We start from the raw sequence: 22,137 nt of genomic DNA on the forward strand, positions 1-22,137 counted from the left end.
TATTGGAGAAGGTATATAGTTCATTCTCAGATTACTGTTAATAATGACTTTATCATTGAATTCGTTGCTTCAGATAAATCTTCCTTTGATAAATATATTTGTATTACATGAGACAAAACTCAGACATTTGACACCTTTTCACTCTTGCATTTGGAAGAGAAAGCTATTTTAGTATTTATTGAAAAGCACCCTATTTCTTCTGGAATAAAAAAGCAAGAGAACATGTGTAGTATTTCTTGTATGACTTGAGGTTCTGTTCTGTGTTTTTGAAGCCCTGAATAACATAGTTCTTAATTCTTCACAAAAAAAATTCTAGAAGTTAAGCAGAACATGAGATATATAAATAATATTTATATTGCTACTTACATTAGGTTATAAGAAAGAGCAGAGAGTAGAAGGTAGATAAAAGAGAGAAATAAGTTAGCAACAGATATGAACCAGTGTATGTAAATTATTGACACGGATACGAAGAGGTAGTTGAATACCATTATCTTGTCGATTGCATAATTGCTTCAAATCATTACATTCATACTACTACACAATATGACCAACCAATATCAACCTGTGATTGATGCCAAAGGCTGTCATATTCAAAAGTATCGCTTCTTTTCCCGAGACATGCGAGTAAGCTGAACCGACCAAGCCTGCATCACGACTAAGTTGCACGGTTGCATTTCTGAAATTGATTGGTCTGCGATTTCAAATTCAATTGTCCAGCGATCCTAATTTTGATTGGCTACGACATTGCTTGTTGGATTCACTCTTTATCATGCTGTTTAGGCATATAGAGCTCCGAGTTGCGTGATTTTGCATTGCTTGTGTGACTTGAAATGAAGAGAAAGAAAACGCCCATCTTTCTACACTCTTCTTTCTTTTTATTTTTACATGATAATGATTACTGACCTAAGACCTATTGACTTAAGTCTGGCACAAAGTAAGCCTGATTTGATTGCTGTCAGCCCTACTGTCTCTATTCAAACAGCCCTTGGAAAGATGTACAATAACAAAATCACCTCTCTTCCTGTATTCTCACACAACAATACAGAAGTCGTTAGTATTGTCAACCTGTTTGACATTCTTCTCTACCTTGTTCAAGACGCCAAATCTATTGAAAAAGAAAAGCTCAAAGTAAACGACCCTGTCGAACTTGTCCTTGGTCTTGACTCGGACAGAGAAAGCTACCGAATTCATAAAGTAGACAACAAGGACAAATTGATCGAGGTAAGTAATCAAGTCGCGTAGAAAAAGACTGAAAGAAAACAGACTTTACGTGCCTTTGCTTCCGGTAAACATCGTGCACTTGTGATTGACTATGGCAAGAAGGATGAAAAGCCTTGGATTTTATCTCAGACAGACATCATTCGACATATTCTTAACCATCCAGATTCCGTTTCCGGGTTACTTGATTTGGATGCTTGTGTTCAGGACTTGATTTCCAAACAATCACTGGTCACTGTGAATGAAACAGAAACTGCTTTAGCCACCTATCGTCTAATGGCAGCAAAGAATTTAAGTGCGATTCCTGTTATTAACAGGTAAAATTCTAATGTAGTCAACTTGTTGCTAACTTGATATAGTCAAGGTGAATTTGAAGGAGATCTTTGTGTAGAAGATTTGCCCAGTGCCAATTTGGAGCATATTGATCAACTGGGATTTAGTTGCAAAGAATACATCAAGATTACATCAAATCATCTTGTACCTGCCACTGCTACTGCAGATGCTTCATTTAAGACGATTATGAATACGATGATACAACACGACACACACCGTGTTTGGATATTGAACTCTAAAAAAGTCGTTGGTGTAGTGACTATGTCTGATATTATGGGTCTTTTGTGTGTACATCATAAACCAAGTTTGTTTTGAGTATGTTTATTGATATTTATGCATCACAGCAATTGCCACTGAACCCAATGTTTGTCTAATATATTCTCTTTCTACATCATGGCCTAACAAAAGAATGAATAAAACAGGTATTCCATACCACACTTACTGTCTTCTACTTCTCCCCATCGGTCCATTTGAGCATTCATTTCTACGTGAGCTGCTTGAGCTGCTTGTTCAACTGTGATACCATTATGTACAAGAGCAAAGCCAATCAAGAAGCTCTTTGAGCTCATCACAGCCTTTTCAAAAGCTGCTAATTCTAAAGCATCCATCTTTTCAATGATGGTTCTTAATTTAGCCTTGGTTTCTTCTGGTTGAGTAACTGCAAAGATATCTTTTGTTGTGTTGATCTTGACGTCGTATGTCTTTTGGATCCAATCAATAATAGGTGTCCAGTATTTATCTTGAAGCTCAGTCAAGACTTCAGGGAAATCTTCATGATAGCAAATAGAATCTGTATCGAAATATGTGAATAGTTTGTCAATCACAGCAGGTCGAACAGTTGGATCTTCTGTGAGTGCTGGATCGAAAGCATCAAAGGAACGAGCCACAATAGAAGTCTATATCCTGTATAAGTAATGCTGTCTATTTTTTGATGCTTACCAAGGGCAATGTGTGTGCCTTTAAGTTCTTTGTTTGTGCATCCCATTCAGCAGCTGTCATCAAGGCCAATTCTCTTTTCTCGGTAGGAAACTTGACAATATGTTTACTAGGTGTACGCAAGTTACGTTGATCTAATACGACGGTAATACCATCTTGTTCTTCTTTGATACCAGCACGCTTCCAGAAACGAGTCATGGTACGCTCAGCACCTAAAGAATGACATATATCAGTAGAAAGTTTATTTGTAGTTTATATACTTGCGTTGTGTAGCAGCTTCTTCTTTATCAGCAACTGTACGGAATACAGGTGTTGAGTGAAGAGAGCGGCGAGGCATGCATTTGATAGCACTTGTAGCAGGACGTGTCAAACGAAACATAGTACAAAAGAGAAAAAGAAGGGGGGAGCCTGCCTAGAAAAGATGGTCTCTGTCTTTTTTTTTTTAAATACCGGAAAGTTTTTTTTCTGTCGGATATGAATTGACCGGACTGTTTGTAAAGCTGTGTATGTGTGTGACCTTGTTAAATCTGATAAGTCTCTTGTTTTTCTAATGAAAAGCAGAAAATATCAATTAGAGTTAAATTGACTCATAGACTAACCATTAATTTCCATGTAATTTTCTATATATCTTGTTCTAAGCAAGCTTTAGGTTTATGCTTTATAAAATCAACAGTACCTACTTTGTGTAACATGATAGCATCATGCTGTCCCAAATTCAATTCTTATAGGCATGTCTTTGTTTAGCCCAGTTGTCAATACAAAAGATCTTGTCAATTTCACACGCAACAAAAAAAAAAAAGTGGAGAGAAAAAAAGAGTTCAAGTTCAGAATGTTATTTTTCACACTCATGCTTCTTATTAAAATGGACATGAAAAAGGAAACTAGAATCCTTTTCTAAACAAGCATATATTTTTTTTTCTTTTTATCATTCATTCTATTGCTTGATCGCCGCTATAAAAAAAGAAGGGGAGGGGGGAATTGGCTGGCCTGTGACACATCATCAAAAACTCAACTCACTCTGTCTCTCTTTTTTTTAAAAAAGTTAGTGGCTATTGCATCTTTTCTTTCCCCTTTTGCTCTCATTTTTAATTTTTTTTTAAACCCCCTTTCTTTTCTCTCCCTTCCCTATATCATGACCTCTTCGGTAACTCGCAGTAGTCGATCCGCTACTCAAAAAAAACCAGTGATAGAAAAAAAGACTATCATGAAAAAAAAGAAGCTTCGTATGAATAAAAAGGATATGGATGAAAATGCGAAAAAGTAAACTAAATGTGTTGTAAATATCCTTCACTCATTCTTGATAGACTCAATGGCGATCCTGTATCTGCAAACGTCACTGAGCATCCAGAATATGTGCGTCTAATGAATGAACTTGATCAATCAAAGACAGAAAAATTGCAGCGAGTGGAACATTACAGAAACCTTGAGAGAAAATCGATTCATGACTGGTTTGCTGCTCAGAAAAAGCAAGCCTGGGATGAATTCTACGTAAGTTCTTTTTGATAGGAATACAATATTCATGATGATTAGTTTGCTCGAAAAAAGATTCGATCAGACCTTGTAGAAGATGTACAACGTAAAATCACAAGACTCAAACAAGAATTAGCTCAGTTGAATAAACAATGTAAAGTAATAGCTGTACATGATTGAAACTGACAAACAAAAACTAGCTCGCCATGTTCAGCATAAATTAGACTATGAAGATTGGGTTCCACCCGAAAGATTGCATTCAATTGATATCCTTTTTTATTGTTATTATTATTGTAATCAATACTAACCATTCATAACATGTATTACCTTAACCTTAGCTTACGCTCGTTTGTAGGAGGTGCTACACAAGAAGAAGCAGACCGTGATCTTGTCTTTGCAAGGCAACCATACAATGGGACACCTAACTTGGTATACTCAGATTATGAGTCCAGAAGTACAACAGATGATACAGCTGAAGATGCTGAAGCTTCTCCTTCTTCCCCTACTTCATCTATTTCAAGAGCGTCTCATCATCAAGAACAACCGCAACAACAACCACAACAGCAGCAGCAGCAGCAGCAACAACAACAAAATCAATTGTATTCCCCCTACGAATATGAAGAAAACCAAAGACGTGATTGGTGGCCCTATCGTTCCACTACAACAGCATAAGAAAACCAACCATACAATTAAGTTCTCTACTATCGTACCTATTTTTTTCTATTATTATTGTATACTCTTTTTGTATATGTTTATTTTCTTTTTTTTTAACTGTATTTTGTGCTCATATCAATATTTTATATTAAACATTTAACAAATGTCAACAACAACAACCACAAATTTTAACTTTGTCTTGTTACACATTTACAAGTTGTACAAGTCAATATAAAGAAAAAAAAAGTTAGATTGCGTCAGTACATTTCGTTAAAGACGTACATATACATGCATCATAAGCAGAAGTCTTACAGAAGCAACACGTGATAGTGACTATTTATTCTTGAGACAAAGCCATTTTGTATTGACAATGAAAACTTGCTTCTCTCGGTATAATGATATTCGCCTACTGTTCTTTTTATTGTAATATGTATACAGACAAAAAATTGACCCTAAAAGCGATGTGATTATATCTCATTGTTTTGTGTGGGGAATACACTTGTTATTTGGACAATTTACTCTGTTAAGGTGATGCAATTACTTAATTGGAATAAGCATCTCAAGACAACTACTTCCGTCATCATTTGATGAAGTTACATAAAAAAAGGAACCATCAAGTACACGGTGCGATAATCTTGATAGGGATGTTCTGCGAGATACAGCGCATAATGTCAAGCATCAGGATTAAGGTTTATATAAACCTCTCCTTCTTTCTGTGTAACTATGCGTTGGGCATACTTATTGAAAAGAGAGAGACTATGTCTATTTTACAAAACTACTCTGCTCGAGTAAGTACATTGGTTCTAAGAGGGTAACTGCTACGCTTTATTGAAAAATAAGCAAAAATTAGATTCTAGAAGTTAAGCAGAACATGAGATATATAAATAATATTTATATTGCTACTTACATTAGGTTATAAGAAAGAGCAGAGAGTAGAAGGTAGATAAAAGAGAGAAATAAGTTAGCAACAGATATGAACCAGTGTATGTAAATTATTGACACGGATACGAAGAGGTAGTTGAATACCACTATCTTGTCAATTGCATTCATAGCACTACACACTATGACCAACCAATACCAAGCTGTGATTGATTTATGCCAAAGGCTGCACCACCAAGTACTAATTTCCTTAAAATAAACAAATCATTCACAAAAAAAAAAAATAAGCGCGTTTAAGTATATAAAAGGTTCTTGTATCATGATACCTTTGTTGCTGAATTCGATTGACAAAAAACTGGACTAATTTTCATTTCGGATAACTTCTATAACCAAGCTTTAAAGTATGATATACTAACATTGGTGTCATAAACAAATTATATGTGTAATTCCGAAATTATTAATCAATTGAAACTAAAGATACTTGAATTCATCCTGACATAAAAAAAAAGAGTTGATGAAAAACCAGTATTATAATTGCTAATACATTTTACTATTTTCAAGTGTTTATTAACAGTTTTTTCCCTTATGTCTTGTGGTTATTTTTTTTTGTTGTTAAAGAAAAAGGGGGGAGCATGATAGAATAATCAAGTAAAACGTGCTTGCGGAAAGATAAATTACTTTCGGACGATAATGACTTGATTGTAAGATTTTCTTGAGTACAATTCTCAATAGGCCATGTATATTGAATGACATTCGATAAGGCATAAGAAGAAACTTTAGATAGAGTAGGTATATACTTACCACTATTTATCTTCAATCATAGCCAACTTTGTGTAGCAATATCCAGAATAATGTTTGTTCATATTCTTCTTACTCGGTACCCTTTATCGATTAGGTCAGAAACAGGTACACTAACTTACCAGAAATGTAAAGTTTTCTTTTCAGCTATAGTCTATTCATTTTAGCTACTATAATGTATACTCCATTGTTATATCGCTTATATTATTTACGCTCTATATGATCTTAATTTGTGTTGCCTTTTTGAAACCAGTCTATTGGCTTCATAATACCATCGGCTGATTGGCGAGTACTTGCCAAGCGAATCAAACTGATGCTTGCGGTAAAAAAAAAAAAAAAAAAAAAAAAAAAAAAAAAAAAAAAAAAAAAAAAAAAAAACTAAGCTTTGTATTGGTAAATTGTTTTACCGCCTTTAAGATATGTTGTAGGTATCTGGTTATCATGTAAATTAAAGACCGGTCATATTATTCAATATGCAAGTACCGTACTCTGCTTTCCTCTCGTGTAATACAATCTATGCGACCCGTTAACATAAACGTACAGTTGCAATGAATCATATATTAACAACAAGAATAACAATAACTACTACTACAACAACAATAACTTCCGAGCAAGAAAAAAGAGATGCGTTTAAATATATATATTATCTCAAGACACGAGTAAGAGAATTAAGCTATTCAAATTTTCTTGTTACTTTCACACAGACAAACACTACGTAAGCAGAACCTTCTTTTTAGATCCAAAAAATATTTTAGCGCAAAATGAGTATAAACCCAGATGATACAGCCTTTTTTCAGTAATTTTGTTGATGCCATTCTACACTGCTATGACCTAAATTTTTGAAGAGAAAAAGCAAAAAGTCAAAGGGAGAAGCTTCTTTTTTATGAGAAATCAAAACAGGACGCTTTGATTTTGTTCTTTGACATATTTCCCTCTGGTAGTACAGTGGGACAATGAATTACCCGTTATGGCAAAAGATGCAGGAAAATCTGGGGAAATTTAGGGTACTGAAAAATAAGATGATGGTGACAGAGGCATAAAACCATGTGAAGCTAAATTGTGGGGAAAGAAGAAAAATATACAGCATATGATAATTCTTACCTCGTCAGCCAGAACTTAGCTCTATGACCTAGGACTATAGATACACTTCATTTTAATTTGTTAAAAGCAACTTTCTTGAAAATACCGTGTTTTACCAATTCAATGAAATTCAAAAAATCCAATGATTGTGTTTCATATCTATGTAATTCAAGGGCAACTTTTCTCTAATTATAACCATAATAAGCAATTAAGTATATGACGATTGAATAACAGTTTCTAGGAAAGTCTAGTATGTTTTTAAAAGGTATAAATATGCTCGCATCATTCTCGTCTTCTTTCTTCTTAACTCTTCATTACAAATGAGCTACCAATCAAACACAGACCATAATCATCATTTTCAGCAAGATCAATTCGAAAACCCTAATCCAGCCAAAGAAAAGACGTACTCTTCATCGTCTGACAGTGATGGCTTTATGGAGAAAAGACAAGCAAGCAGTGGTTTAGCGGGTTTCATCAAAAATCCTTATGTTTGCTTTACTGCCATTTTTGCTTCAATTGGTGGTGTTTTGTTTGGCTGTAAGTACACAACTTTGTAAACACATTGACTAAACATGTCTCTTCTATTAGATGACCAAGGTGTTATTTCTGGAGGTAAGACAAAAGATAAATCAATAGTGAGAGATTAACATGTCAAATTTCAGTGCAAGAAATGAATGACTTTGTAAACCGATTCCCTCTGAATTCTACACAAACTGGTTTTATGGTCTCTATTTTAGAACTCGGTGCCTGGGCCGGTTCTTGGGTGATTGGTTATTTTGCTGACAAGATCAGTAGAAAGTATTCTATTGTATTGGCTACAGTTATCTTTCTTTTGGGTAGTGCTATTCAAGGTGGTGCTCAAAACGTTAGTTATTTATTAGGTGGTCGATTCGTCACTGGTATGGGTGTTGGCTCCCTTAGTTTATTAGTGTAAGTCTTGTTGATACATAAATGTAAATTCTGATTTTCTTTCTAGTCCTCTTTACCAATCTGAAATCTCTCCTCCTGAAATTCGTGGTTCACTTGTTTCTCTGCAACAATTAGCAGTAACTTTTGGTATTTTGATTTCTTTCTGGATTGACTACGGTATGACTCGAGTCCAAGGTCAAGCTTCATGGCGCGTTCCTCTTTGTATCCAAATTGCATTTGCTCTTGTCCTTGGTGTCGGTATCTTGTTCTTCCCCTTTTCTCCACGCTGGCTCATGGGTAAAGGTAGAGAAGAAGAAGCTCTTCAAGTGATTTCCAAATTACGTCGTCTTCCTCTTGACCACCCTTATGTCATGGAAGAATGGAAAGAAATCAAGGCTACTGTCGAATTTGATCGCCATATTGAAAGACAACAATACCCTCAATACGTTGACAAAGGCAGCAAAGGCCGTGCTATGATTGAACTCATGGGTTACCGTGAACTCTTCCGAAAGGGTATCTTTAACCGTGTTGCTATTGGTAGTCTTATCATGTTCTTCCAACAATTTACTGGTATGAATGCTCTTATTTACTATGCTCCCAAGATTTTCCAATCGGTTGGCTTGACTGGTGAATCTGTCTCTCTTTTGGCTACTGGTGTTGTTGGTATCATCAACTTTGTTATGACTTTCCCCACTGTCTTTTTATTGGATATTGTCGGTCGTAAGATTGCCCTGATGGTTGCTTCTATTATCATGGCAATTTGTATGATCATTGTAGCCATCATCACCGCTCTTTTTCAACACGATTGGCCAAACCACACAGCTGAAGGCTGGGTCAGTGTTGCTTTCATCTATGTCTTTATTGCCTGCTTTGCTTGCTCTTGGGGTCCCATTGGTTGGGTTATTCCTGCAGAAATCTTCCCCTTACGTGCTCGTGCTAAAGCTATGAGTGTCACTACTTCCTCTAATTGGATGAATAACTTTATTATCGGTTTAATTGTACCCGTTATGCTTGAAAACATTACGTATGGTACCTATATTTTCTTTGCTTGTTTCTTGGTGTTATCATTCTTCTTTGTTTGGTTCTTTGTACCAGGTAAGATTTTAATTGAATCATTATGTTGTCATACTTACTTTTTTTTTTTTTTTTTTTTTTTACAGAAACTAAGGGCAGATCGCTTGAGGAAATGGATGAAATTTTTGGTGGTCAATCTGCTATTCATGACGCTGAAATCATGAATGAAGTTCAGAACAAGATCAATCAACATTCAATTGGACAAACAAGTAAAACAGAACCTACTGTGTAATAGCTATATTTTGTTTCCTTCTGTTTATTTATCTATATATATATATATATATATAATTTCTAATAAAGTTCTGACTTGAATACAATGAAAAAATTGCTTATTACTGTATAAAAAGAAGCTTTTTGTTTTTCAAAAAACACTTTGGTGTTGCTTCTTTCGAATGGTCTATGCAAAAGTATGTATCAAAGAATATTTCTAAGTAAAATTATGTCAACTTTTGAGATGGTCAAAGAATCGCTAAAAGAACTTATGATACCTCAACGTTTTTCTCGATTTTTACAATATTGCGATTTGACAGAGGCAGAGCAACTTTTTACTAAGACATATTATAATACGAAATGCTCGCCTGAAAAAGCATTATAAAAAGTGTACACCAGACACCAAAAATAAAAAATACGTTTCTAACGGATTTCTCAAAAGTTTACTAACAACTACTCACATATTTCTACACCATTAGATTTCTTGTAAAAACTCCTACAACTTTTGTTATACTAGTTTCTTGATCGGTCTCTGTTTTTGGATGTTTTTTATTTTTTTATTCATGGAATCTGAAAATATTTCGTATTCAAAGTTCGAATAACAAAGAAAAAGTTGCCTTTTTTCATAATTACCAAAGTGGATATAAACATAGTTGAACATTCTTATTGTTTTAAAAGATTCATATGATTGATTTATCATATAATATCTTCAATTTAAAAGAATTGACGACTAGTATAATTGAAATACATATAAAATGAAATTTAAAGAGAAAATACAAAAGAACAAAGAAAAGCAGAGACTTTATTGACAGCCAAATGGGATACTTGAGTTATTTTTTCAAGGGCCTGCCTGTGTATGCGTATGTATTATTATTAGGTTATAAGCGTATATATGTGTTTTTTTACTAGAAATCAGGGAAAAGATTTCTAAAAGGATCAACAGCAGTTTCATTGCCATATTGTTCGTCTGTTTCAGGATATCTGTCAAAATGACTAGCATCACCTTCACCACGAATGCTTGGTACATAAGGAGGTCGAATTTGTCGTGCTAACACTCGGTTGAAATCGACACCATGAAACCAAGCATGTCTCTTGATATCTTCACTTCCGTCCTTCAAATTACCATAACGTTTTGTCAAATCAGCAGTTAACAAGCGCTTCAAAAAGTCCTTTGAATTAGGTATAAAGTACTGAGGATACTTGACACGACCAGCAAGAATTTTTTCGTACAACTTAAGATGGTCGTCATCATAGAATGGTGGGTAACTTTTTTTTTTTGCGTATGTTAAACAATACAGTCATGACTATCATCTCTCTTACCCTGCTAACATTTCAAATACCAAGACACCTAAACTCCACCAATCAACAGCTTTACCATAACCCTTTGACTGAATAATTTCGGGTGCTAATAGAATGATATGAGTATATCTCTATTATTATGAGTCATTGCTTACCTAGATAGTCTGGTGTACCACACAAAGTCCAAGTAATGTCTGGAACATGCTTTGCAAACCCAAAATCAGTAATTTTGATATGACCCTGACTATCAAGTAACAAATTCTCGGGCTTCAAGTCACGATAAATGACATTTTTAGAGTGCATGTATTCAATGGCCAAAATAACTTCAGCAGCATAGAATTTAGCAACATGATCAGGAAAACGCTACTCAAATCAATAACCAATGACATGTCTTTGTGAATTTTTACCTTGGATCTTCGAAGAACAGAAAACAATTCACCACCAGGAACATAATCCATGACCATGTATAAATTAACAGCATCTTGAAAAGTACCCCACATATTAACCAAGAAAGGATGTGCTACTGACTCCAAAATATGCTTTTCATTGTTTGTGTGTTCTACTTGCTTTAGTCGAACTACTTCTGACTTCTTCAATACTTTGATGGCATAATATCTCGCATTGACACGGGATTGGACAAGATGAACACGACCAAATGAACCAGTGCCGAGTGTGCGCAACATATTAAAGTCCGCTAATTTAAGTCTTGGTCGATCTTGACGTTGTTTAATGATGGCTTGATCATTGTAAACTGAGGTGTAATTGTTGGTTCGATAATTGCGAGCCTGTGTTTGTTGCTGGTAATTGTCTGGTTTATTGTCCATTGGTGCCTTGTTGTTGTTGTTGTTGTTGTTGTTGTTGTTATTATTATTAAACTCAGCATTATTAGCTGCTAAAAAAAGTTCACATGTGTTAGCACCCTCCTCTTTTGCTTCATAGAACTTACGCTTATCTTTCTTCAATTGTTGAAGAGACTCAATTAAATCTATAATGGGTTATTTCAAGCTTGGGGTGTGTCTCCTTGTTTTACCTTCCAAGTCCTCATCTTTACCATCTTGTCGAGATGAACTACTTTTAACAACAGTCGCTTCTGTGTGTTGAGATGAAGTGGTTGAAAAAGAAGATTGATTATGTAATTCCTTTTGGTTGTCACTTTGTTGCTGTTGACGAGAACCTTTTGCTTTATCGATAAATTTGTTTATAAAAGACATTTTCCTTCCCGCTTTTTTTTTCTATGTATAAAGAAAGAAAAAAAGAAAGTAAAGGAGAGGGAGGGGGGCAGGGAGAGTAAATGAATAATGTGAATAATGAACTCAATTCGGCGCCTCAAATTAAACAAGATGTAGTACAGTTTTTTCTTTGATATTTTATACTACTTGCTTTTTCTTGTTTGCTTTTTAAACAGTGTAGTAAGGTAAAATGCTATTTCAAACCCATTTATCTTTGTTTGTTTGCTGTTTATAATGTGGAATCATTCATTCATATGCAAACAGAAATAACCACTCAATTGTATTAGTCTTTCTTGCTCTTTTGTACATACGGATTCAATGACTTTAGTTTTCTTTGTGATAAATTAATTTCTTTGTCTATAAATATGGTCTACATAAATCCCCTTTATGGAATTATTTGCTCAATAGTAATACATATGTCCAAATATAGCTGTTCTTTGGAATGCTCAGAGCGTTCTTCATACTATAGGCAAAAAAGGCTTTCTTAGTCTTAAAATACATATGAGATGAAAGAAAGAAGAGTTTGCAGGCTTGCCATATGGCATCAATGAGCATGTCATAAAATAAAACCAATGCTTGATGACTTTTTTCCTAAACTAAAGAGTTAGAGTAACAGTCATCTCTCTGAAGAGAGGCTTATAAACCAACATGTATACATTTTTTTAAGAAAAATAAATAAAGGCTGTCTTTTGTAAGGCAATCACAGCGAGTAACGCAAACGATACGGTGCCCATATATAATCATATTCTCTTGGTCTATATAGTTCTCGTGGTAAGACTCTTTGCTTGAGCGAAACCATTAGGTCAAACATAAAGGCTACCATAAGTATTAATGAAGACAAGGACATCAAATCTGTAGAACTTGGCTTTCACACCTTCATGAGTGATATACATGAAGAGTTGGATTCACTCTCAGTAGAAGCCAAGACCCTGATGCCAAGATGTCATCGAACCTTAGCAATTAACTAATTAATACAACGCATAAAAACGCCTTGATCTCTAACACACAAAAAAAAAAACGCTTTGAGCTGGCTTTATATGCTTGGTCGTTGTACCAAGTAAGGCAAACTCTATCTCGGTTTTATTGAGAGTTTGTAAAACAATGCCGAGTCCTGCTGTGAAACAATTCTTCGATAGCCCAAGACGTGTCACAGTCAGTTTAAATTGATTTTCATGTTTCAAAGTAGACATACATACACAAGAAGCATGATAATAAATCGCAATTAGGAATGGTTTGTGATAGCGAATCAATACAAGAAGAAGGATGCAAAAAAATAAAAGCTATCTTTCTTGAAGCACAAATTGGGTCTTTTCAAAAGAGATATTGACATCTTCAAAGATCTCCATTCTTTTTAACAGTTTCTTCACATTGGATTTGATATATCTTTGAGAAAGAAATGAACCAACTTATTTTTCTCTTCGAACCAAATTGTGTCCAGAAGATCAATCAATTTTTCTACAAAGTCCGACCACCTTTTTCGAACAAAATGTCCAAGTGGTAGTGGAACGACTGTATTTCTTTCTTTCTTTCTTTCTTTATTCTTCTTTTTTTCTTCAACATGAAGCTGTCGTATTGTTTTGTTTTCTTGTGCTTTCTTATAGCCCTGGCTGAATGTTCTGTTCAAGAAAAGGTAAAGAAAAGTCTTTGTATTTAAGCATCAACTTATACATTTCTAGGCACATGTATCAAATGCAACTACTTATATGCATTCAGACATGAATGAAAGAATTTTAATCAAAAGAAAACAACATGCTTCTTCAGATACCAGTATGTCAACTACTGCCTCAGACCCATTATTTGCACTTGTTATATTTGTGGCGCTAAGCTCACTTATGTTTTAATCAGCCTTACTTATATATTATATCTCTGTAAATATTTGTATACCCCATCTAGACAATAATAAAAAATATATGTTTGAACATATTTCATCATGACACCGCAAACTGTCACAAACTTTGTTTCTGTAACACATACAGACGCAACGTTTGGGCTGATAATTAAATTTAATATCTTGGCTTTACATCTTTTGGTCTCGGGTCTGTGACTGAAATTGGATCATCATGTTCTTGTGCTATACCAGGTTTTATCAATCGAATCTTAAACACTATTCTCCTCACCTTTTTGATTAAATTTTGAAGTAGATTAAATGATGAAGGGATGGGTAACATACTTCATTCCTGATGATGGTGTTATAGGTGGCTCATCTAATAATAATAATAAAAAAAGAAAGTCAGAGCCTCCTTTGATGTCATATAAGGCTGGACTGGTGTCAAATGAGAAATCTGTGTTAGTGGGATCAGTTTGTGACACCTTAGGCGCTAAAAAAATGAAAATCAGCCTTTCAAGTAAACTGAAGGTAACACTATGTGTGTAGGAATATGAAATTTGACTAGAATTTTTACAGAACCAACATTACAACTATTTCAGAGAAGCTGCTATTTTAAAATTTGATATCTCTTGGTCCAAAAATAAAGTTGTGTTCTCTTCTTCTACTTGTAGTCTATTCTCTAAGCAAACTAGGAGAATTCGTGTGATAGTTCACGCTATATTCCATCAATAAAGTCGTAAAAGTATGCATTTAAGCTTATACACTATTAGAAAAAAAAATTCGTTGTGAAAAACAAATTCAAGTTAAGCAGAGCATGAGATACATAAGTGATACTTATATAGTTACTTACATTAGATTATAAGAAAGAGCAGAGAATAGAAGGAAGATGAATTAGTAACAGATATGAACCAGTGTATGTAAATTATTGACACGGATATGAGGAGGTAGTTGAATACCACTATTTTGTCAATTGCCTAATTGCTAAAAATGAGATGGTCTTTAAATCACTTTTTCGTATGACTACATAAGCAAAACTTGAGGCGACCCTATGTCAAGAAATAAATAATACAACTATGAAGTATAGTTTAATAAGCGTGCTGCTGTATATATGAGTGAATAGACGTGATTGGTTTTATCACGAATAATGGACTAGGTAAAGATAGGGTTACTCGCGCTGTATTTTATTTAAATGATAAGTGATGAGTTCCCTCACCAAGACTTATTCCTTCTCGCTCAGGGACCGACTTCAAGTCCGAGGTAGTAACCTTTGAATCATAAACTTTTGGTCAGTCCTCAGAATAAATACGTATTAGAAAACAACGTATGGACTCTTATGCCTATTAAAATAAAGCCAACGTTGCTTTTGTTTATCTAATTCACTGCATATCACTACGATCGAATGCGCTTATCATTCAATAAGACACGCTTGCATAAATTCGTTTTTTTTCGCTGTTTCGGTCATTCAAACACTCCCTTTTTTCTTCTTGCTTCATGTAATATGACAAATAAAGAGAAAGACGGCCTTCCTTTGATTGTGTTTATACCTATTATTATTTGCGCTATATGTATTCTAGTCTTACTAGATATTCGAAAAAAACGAAACGATCCTCAAATAAGTAAGTCAAGAAAATAGTCGACATTCATTTAAAAAGAAAAGCTGCTTTTTATCAAGATGATGACCAAGATCATGTGTTTGATGAAACAAATCATCCAAATGTCTCTTCTGAGGAAGATAATGGAGAAGGATCTTCTACAGCAGTACGCGTCAAAAAAATAGGGAAAAAACGAGGCGAGAAATTAAAACGAAAAGAACAAATGCGTCAATACCGGGAATACATGGACCAACAAAGGGAAATACGTAGAGCACAAGAAGAAATTGCAGAAGAAGAGTTTAGACGCAAACGAATAGAAGACTCAATAAAAAGACAGGATGAATTACAAAAATTAAGAAAAGAAAAGGAAAAGAAAGCCAAGCAAGAACAAAAGGAAGAATTAAAGAAGCAACAATTACAAGAAAAAGACGCTAAAAAGAAACAAGCAAGGTTTGGCAAATATAGTCATAAAGTAAAGCAATGGGTCAAGGTAAGTGTGTTGCATTGCATGCTTTTTTTTTATAACTTAATCTACCTCAGGATAAAAAACTATGCGATTTAGATCAATTATCAGCATCAATTGGATTAGAAAAGCAAGATATCATTGATATCTTAAAGCAATTGTGTTTAGAAGATGATGATTTCAGCCTGTGCTTATGGTCTGACAATACATTCTTGTTTGTGACAGAACAAGACTACGAAAGATTGAATAGAGTGATTGAGAAAAAGGGCAAGATCTCTATTCATCAAAGTCAAGAAATCATTCAATCTTTATTTTAGAAATCACATCTTTTAGGCTTTGCATAATAAACACGTCTTGATCTTGTTTCTTGTCAATGTCAATGCTGGACAATTGACTTGTTAGCTCATCTAACTGTACTGTATCATTGGGTAAGAAATGCTTTAAAAGTTCAATAATCTACAGAGACAGAGTAAGCTTGTGACATACTGTCTTCTTGTGTCTTACCTTTAACACTTGATCCATGGTGGCTTGATTGACTGAGCCTGTTGATTTGGATTGATGAATAAGCAGATCTAATCGAGAATTTGCAAGATCTAATGGTGTTCGTGTAGCTGCTCTGAGTCTTGTCTGCATATCTGTACTGCCCGCATGATTTCTGATTTTGGCACCTGCTTCTAACAATGCCAACACAGTATCTACATCATTTGAAATTACTGCCAGATCTAGCGGCTTATTACCGATAATATCGCCTGTTGGGTTATTCACATCGGCGCCCCACCGAACTAACTGACGAACCACAGCAGCCTGACCTGCAGCGCATGCTACTAGCAAAGGTGTACGAAGTTTTGAGTCACGTATCAAATCAGGATTAAGGCCTGCTTTCTTTTGTTCGAGTAAATAAGTTACTGTTCAACAGTAAGTCAATAAAAATTGGGAAGACAAAAAGACACAAACCTTTAGGTAGATCGCCTTTCGAACAAGCGGTCATGAGTTCTTCCCGTTCTTTACTGTTAATAAAGACGTCTTTTAAACGAGTAGACGTTGTCTTTTTATGATTTGTTTCGTTCTTTGATATAGTGTGTGGAGTGATTCTTTTGAGGATATCGTTAGGTGTCTTACTTGACATATTATTGAGAAAAAAAAAAGAATATGCACTGTTGTTTTCCCTCCTGATTTCAGGCGGGAGTTAAATGTCTTGACTAACTAATGCACTATTTGATAGGATTGTATACTTATGTAGCTTTATTGAGATGAATTGTCTAATGGATACTTTTTATCTTGCTTCTCTGTAATTGCACATAGTTCTTGAAAAAACCTATTCAACGAAATAAATGTCTGCTCTTACAACTGTCATAACTTACTTCAATTTAGCTGGTCTAAGATAAGAAGTAACTAGTCCACTTGTACTTGGCATGACAAAAATAATTGTTTCTCCTTTACCAGAATCCCAAGAAATCGAATAAGACTGAACACCCATCACATCACATTTCTTTCGAGCATAAATTTCATAGATACCTTTTCCAACAAAACACGCAATTCTAGGTCGATACTTTCTGATTTTTTCATTCAAGATAGGTATACCTTCTTGTTGTTCAGCCAACGTCAAGTCAGATGCTTTTCGAGATGGTCTTGCTGTCAAATTTGTGAATCCTAAACGATATCGAGCTGGCATATCTATATCGTCTTTAAATGTCACTTTTTCATCAACAAGGCCACTTTCGGATAAACATGGCCAGAAATGGTTGGTGGGCCCAGCATAATGATGACCTCTTGTTGAACTCATCAAGCCTGGATTGATACCTACAAACAATACTTTCAAATCGTCTTCAATAATATCTGATACAAGAGGAAATTCCTCGATTGTATTTTCAGGCTTGGGCTTCTTTGTTTCAAAGTAAGGTGATGTAGTTTTCGCTTGTCTTTTTCTTTTGCTCATAAGAGAAAGAGAGGAAAAAAAAATTATGCAAAGGACAAAACGCGTACTTTTTTAAACCAATTATGCTTGTGTCTCCATCCCTCTTTTTAAGGCAATGTTTGTCACTCAAATCAGAAACAAATGTCAAAAAATTATAAGTTTATTGTTTTCATTTTGGTTACAAAAAAAAAAAAGGGATCTCAAAAGATATGAACAATGGTCCCTTTTCTTTTTTTTTTTATGTATTTATGGCATTTAGTTTTCCAAAGTGAAAGAGAGACCGAGTTTGTGAGCGTTTTCGTTAAGACGAGTAGTATCAACAGAGGCACCAAGGTTGACCTTGACACCAGGGCGAAGAGCTTGAGTGTAAGCAAGACCGAGAACACCAGAGTTGGAGATCTTGGCCTTGACGAAAGCAGAAGGATCCAACTTGAGCTTGGCACCAACTTCAAGAGCAACAGCGTTGGAACCCTTGGAGTCCCAAGAGGCCTTACCGGAAGCTTCGAGGTCACTGTTGACACGGTGGTAGTAAGAAGCAGAGTAGTTGCTCAAGTTGTTGGTAGCATGAACAGCAACACCGTATTCAGCAGCAGTGTAACCGATGGCAGCATTGTAGCGACCGATCTAGCATTAAATGAGCAAAAACACATACACACATGTATAAATTACCTTGCCATCCAAAACGTTGTAGGCAACTTCACCACCAACGAGGAAACCTTGTTGACCAAAGACAGAGTTAACAGAAAAGTTGGTCTATAAGAGAATGAGATATGGCTATCATAATATTTTCTTACCTTGAAGACATCAAGAGTGGCAACAGTGTGAACATTAGGCTTCTTGTAGGTAGCGTTGATCTTAGCAGCCTTTTCGTTAACGGAAGGAAGGAGAGAAGTCAAAAGTTCAAGCTTAAGACCCTCTATCATGAAACATAAGTTTCCAATCCTTTTTCACATAAATACTTACTAGCAAGGTTGTTTTCGAGTTCAATCTTGCCGTTAAGGTGGTTAGAGGTGGTCCAGGCTTCAGTGAAGGTAAGACCGTTCTTCTTGTCAGAGTACTTGGTTTCGAGGTCACCAACAATGATACCAGTTTTGTTATCACGTTGACCGTTAACCTTGAAGGTCTACAAAATTCATCAGATCAGTATTTTCTCTTTCTCTCAAGAAATTTGACTTACAACACCGTTAGGAGCGGTGGTCTTAACTTCAAGCTTGACACCACCAACGGGGTAGTCCTTGGACAAAAGGTCCTTGGCAGACTTGCCAATATCATTGAAAGCAACTATAATATAATATGAGCAACACAGGATGAATAAAAAAAGGGGAATAAAATCACTTACCAGGAACAGACATCTTTAAACACAAATCAAAGATAAAGAGTTAATCACATACGCTCTTGTTTTAATAATTTTCTCTTATCATTTACCTTATGTATTCGACTTTTTAAAGTGAGGGAATAAAGAAGAAAGGAAAAGAATGTTTTTTTTGTTAGTCAAATGTACTTTCGGATGTTCAATTCAACATGGGTAAAATTTCGCACTGGGGTATACAGATGTAGGACACCCCACCAAAAACAAAACAAAAAAGATGATCCGTATACTCGACTTTCATTGGTTTCAAACAATAATAAGCAACTTATGTATTGTCGACTACTGCACAAAGAGAACCCTTGAATACATTATAAAGCTGCTCAAGAAAAAATAGAACAAAACGCGATATCTAGCCTTAACAAAATCTGTTCACGTTGGTTATGTTAATTATATCATTTGCTGATCCCTTTTTTTGTGAAGCAAACAAAAACAATCTAAATGCATGTAGTCATCCTAGAAAGTAGAGTCGTGGATTTTGAGTATGATGTTGTGCAAAAAAAAAAAGAAAAACTTTGTGCTCGTAATAATCAGTAATCAAGTAAAACGCCATCCATTGTTGAATATATACTGTTTTCACTTATTATTGAGACACTTTTAGGAACCAATATGGAACAGAAACAAATCAAGGATTAGAAACAAGAAAATAAGAATGAACTGACACAAATAGTACTATCCCAAATATATCAAATCATTGTCTTTGTTAAACTGTAAGAAAATTTGACTATAATAAAGCAAATAATAAGAATTTCAGGTTCTAACTTGACGATTTGCTTTTTCGAAAAACTGCATTTCTTCGCTTTCTACAAACAGACATGACCGATGAATTCAAATACTTTGCTTTATCTTCACATGTTACTGTCAAGATGGTATTTGGGCGACAGTTTTTTTTGACTAGCCAATCATGTTCGTCTACTGCTGATTGGCTTTTATCAAGGATTAAAATTCTGCTCAAAGCTTATTCAAGTAATCATAAAAATTAAGCTTTTGACCTTGCTTCTTAAGCAAAGAATGATTTAGGCAATGAGACTTAAAGTAAAAATAACGACTCAAGAAATAGAAGTCAAAATTAGAGAGCATTTACTCTTACAAACATGTTTGAAAATGTGTATTAATCCAAGTGGGAAAGTATGCATTGCTAGAAGTCTTTTCCGTTTAAGGCTTCATGTCTAAATATGATGTACTTATGAACATACCTAATGTACAAGGTGATTTCCTTTCTCACTTGTGAACGTCTTTATTAAAAATGACAGAGTAAAAAGAAGACAACGGTTTTAAACGCTAAGAAATCTTTTAGACTTTAACGTTTGTATAAAAAGATGCCATTGTTTTCAAGAGTTAGATACTGAAGTTTGACTCAATATTGTTTGCCTTTCCTTCATTACTCAGAATATGCAAAGTTTTCAATTCAAATAGTTATTTTAAGATTGGGCAACAGAGTTTAGATTGCGTGATTTCTATTTCGGTCTATAACTTTAGAGAGCACCTAATTTATAATGCTCACTTTTTGCAGGTAGATTTTTCTCAAAAAAAGAAAAGACAATTGACCAAAAGTTTGCCTCCATCCAAAGCTAATAGTGTACGATAATGTGAGCCAACGACATCTGATTTAGAATTGGACAAGATCAGAAACTGAAAAAATATGAAATGATAGAAAATTTATGTGGTTTTCATGCAGGTTTAATAGTTTTGATGTATTTAATTGAGTATAGATATTCGTGGTTTTTCAATAATTTATATCATGGATAAATTTGATGCAATTTCTATGCAAACTGAGAATTTTGATGGGAAATTCAAATGGCCTGATAAAGAGCAGCTTCCGAAAAAAAACAAGGTAAGCAAACTTAGCAGTACATTTTTTTTCATTAGTACAATACGATTCAACTTAAAAGTGAATGCATACTATTGAACATCAAAAACATGTAAATTATATATTGTATGAATTTTATAGAGTATCTCTCTTAACACTTTTCTATCAAGTAGATGTTAAATAGATATTACATAAATCATATAGAATATCCATATTGCATGAGTATTGCATGAAACTAATACCAAACAATGTCTATTTTAACATTTTTTTATCAGATTGATAGAATATATATACTCTATGTATATTGCATAACTTTTTCTTACGGTGATATAAATCCAATCCTTTACCCTGCTGCATAAAAAATTGGGATTTGGTGCAATAGAAAGAGCTATAGATATTTGCTTTTGAGCCTATTGGTGTAAAGAACACGACAAGTATGCTAGCAGAATACTGAGAAAAAGTGTAAAAACGTTTATAAGTTTTTCACTCTTATCATGCTATTTTCGTAGTACAATTAACAAACAAACACTTTGATCAAAAACCATAACGCCTTGAACACACTTTGAGTATTTAATTATATTGATAGCTCAATTTTTCATTTTGTAGCGTTAAAAAAAACCTCAAAGAGTTGTCAATTTGATGATCTTTACGAGTAGTACCTTTTGGTTTTGGAAGACCATTTTGGTCAAGTTTTACAAGTCGCTTTTTTTTGTCTAAAACAACTCCAAAGGCACCGTTTATATGATTAAAAATTGTTTCTAGGTACCTAACGTATTTATGCGTGCATAAACAGGTCTCAAAGCACCTTCATTTGCCTAAGAAAAAGAACAAGGTCTGTATGAATTGCTATCTTTTTTTCTTTTTCTACTGCTAAAGCGTTTATTTGTCTAGAGTCTTTAATACATGAATAAGGTATGTACTATCAAGTAGCTTATTTGAATGGAATGCCCTGATAAAAGAAAACACCTGCTTCACCTAAATACATAAATAGATAAATAAAAAACTGATATGTGCTCATAAGAGTGTCAAAGTATTGGAAAACTGTATGATGCATTAAATCTGATTCAGATGACT

General features: G+C 34.5%; 10 protein-coding genes across 10 annotated transcripts; 5 read left to right on the plus strand and 5 right to left on the minus strand.

Annotated features, from left to right (window-relative positions):
- The first annotated feature begins 763 nt into the window (after positions 1-763).
- Positions 764-1,907, plus strand: B0P05DRAFT_526030 (uncharacterized protein). Its single transcript, XM_051576385.1, has 3 exons — positions 764-1,221; positions 1,264-1,535; positions 1,578-1,907. The coding sequence occupies exons 1-3, from the start codon at positions 886-888 to the stop codon at positions 1,864-1,866; spliced, it is 897 nt and encodes a 298-aa protein (XP_051438835.1). The 5' UTR covers positions 764-885; the 3' UTR covers positions 1,867-1,907.
- On the minus strand, positions 1,873-2,685 carry B0P05DRAFT_577244 (uncharacterized protein; the record flags this gene model as incomplete). The annotated part of the gene is made up of 3 exons (XM_051581769.1): positions 1,873-1,949; positions 1,994-2,447; positions 2,491-2,685. The coding sequence occupies 3 exons, from the start codon at positions 2,683-2,685 to the stop codon at positions 1,873-1,875; spliced, it is 726 nt and encodes a 241-aa protein (XP_051438836.1).
- Positions 2,686-3,554: 869 nt separating this feature from the next.
- Positions 3,555-4,803, plus strand: B0P05DRAFT_526034 (uncharacterized protein). The gene is made up of 5 exons (XM_051576386.1): positions 3,555-3,747; positions 3,792-3,975; positions 4,018-4,111; positions 4,158-4,223; positions 4,301-4,803. Exons 1-5 carry the CDS (start codon positions 3,620-3,622, stop codon positions 4,627-4,629), a joined length of 801 nt encoding a protein of 266 aa, XP_051438837.1. The 5' UTR covers positions 3,555-3,619; the 3' UTR covers positions 4,630-4,803.
- Positions 4,804-7,690: 2,887 nt separating this feature from the next.
- Positions 7,691-9,660, plus strand: B0P05DRAFT_601963 (general substrate transporter). The gene is made up of 5 exons (XM_051583260.1): positions 7,691-7,905; positions 7,957-7,980; positions 8,031-8,298; positions 8,345-9,372; positions 9,438-9,660. Exons 1-5 carry the CDS (start codon positions 7,803-7,805, stop codon positions 9,581-9,583), a joined length of 1,569 nt encoding a protein of 522 aa, XP_051438838.1. The 5' UTR covers positions 7,691-7,802; the 3' UTR covers positions 9,584-9,660.
- Positions 9,661-10,335: 675 nt separating this feature from the next.
- Positions 10,336-12,106, minus strand: B0P05DRAFT_526044 (camp-dependent protein kinase 2). Its single transcript, XM_051576387.1, has 6 exons — positions 11,891-12,106; positions 11,807-11,845; positions 11,268-11,752; positions 11,016-11,223; positions 10,882-10,966; positions 10,336-10,827 (listed from the first exon to the last, which is right to left on the minus strand). Exons 1-6 carry the CDS (start codon positions 12,069-12,071, stop codon positions 10,467-10,469), a joined length of 1,359 nt encoding a protein of 452 aa, XP_051438839.1. The 5' UTR covers positions 12,072-12,106; the 3' UTR covers positions 10,336-10,466.
- A 1,451-nt stretch (positions 12,107-13,557) lies between these two features.
- On the plus strand, positions 13,558-14,023 carry B0P05DRAFT_526046 (uncharacterized protein). Its single transcript, XM_051576388.1, has 2 exons — positions 13,558-13,719; positions 13,766-14,023. The coding sequence occupies exons 1-2, from the start codon at positions 13,648-13,650 to the stop codon at positions 13,928-13,930; spliced, it is 237 nt and encodes a 78-aa protein (XP_051438840.1). The 5' UTR covers positions 13,558-13,647; the 3' UTR covers positions 13,931-14,023.
- Positions 14,024-15,415: 1,392 nt separating this feature from the next.
- On the plus strand, positions 15,416-16,222 carry B0P05DRAFT_583631 (uncharacterized protein; the record flags this gene model as incomplete). Its single annotated transcript, XM_051582266.1, has 4 exons — positions 15,416-15,533; positions 15,575-15,999; positions 16,050-16,132; positions 16,198-16,222. 4 exons carry the CDS (start codon positions 15,416-15,418, stop codon positions 16,220-16,222), a joined length of 651 nt encoding a protein of 216 aa, XP_051438841.1.
- A 47-nt stretch (positions 16,223-16,269) lies between these two features.
- On the minus strand, positions 16,270-17,098 carry B0P05DRAFT_634252 (ankyrin repeat-containing domain protein; the record flags this gene model as incomplete). Its single annotated transcript, XM_051583545.1, has 3 exons — positions 16,270-16,428; positions 16,477-16,877; positions 16,927-17,098. 3 exons carry the CDS (start codon positions 17,096-17,098, stop codon positions 16,270-16,272), a joined length of 732 nt encoding a protein of 243 aa, XP_051438842.1.
- A 95-nt stretch (positions 17,099-17,193) lies between these two features.
- B0P05DRAFT_503629 (uracil-DNA glycosylase-like protein) lies at positions 17,194-17,941 on the minus strand. Its single transcript, XM_051575480.1, has 2 exons — positions 17,334-17,941; positions 17,194-17,287 (listed from the first exon to the last, which is right to left on the minus strand). The coding sequence occupies exons 1-2, from the start codon at positions 17,906-17,908 to the stop codon at positions 17,215-17,217; spliced, it is 648 nt and encodes a 215-aa protein (XP_051438843.1). The 5' UTR covers positions 17,909-17,941; the 3' UTR covers positions 17,194-17,214.
- Positions 17,942-18,018: 77 nt separating this feature from the next.
- On the minus strand, positions 18,019-19,344 carry B0P05DRAFT_503631 (eukaryotic porin/Tom40). Its single transcript, XM_051575481.1, has 7 exons — positions 19,313-19,344; positions 19,227-19,239; positions 19,065-19,168; positions 18,851-19,010; positions 18,682-18,803; positions 18,557-18,640; positions 18,019-18,511 (listed from the first exon to the last, which is right to left on the minus strand). Exons 2-7 carry the CDS (start codon positions 19,237-19,239, stop codon positions 18,143-18,145), a joined length of 852 nt encoding a protein of 283 aa, XP_051438844.1. The 5' UTR covers positions 19,313-19,344; the 3' UTR covers positions 18,019-18,142.
- Between the last annotated feature and the right edge of the window lie 2,793 nt (positions 19,345-22,137).

Source organism: Gilbertella persicaria (genome assembly GCF_025201335.1).
Source record: "Gilbertella persicaria strain CBS 190.32 chromosome Unknown B0P05scaffold_4, whole genome shotgun sequence".
Taxonomy (NCBI): Eukaryota; Fungi; Mucoromycota; class Mucoromycetes; order Mucorales; family Choanephoraceae; genus Gilbertella; species Gilbertella persicaria.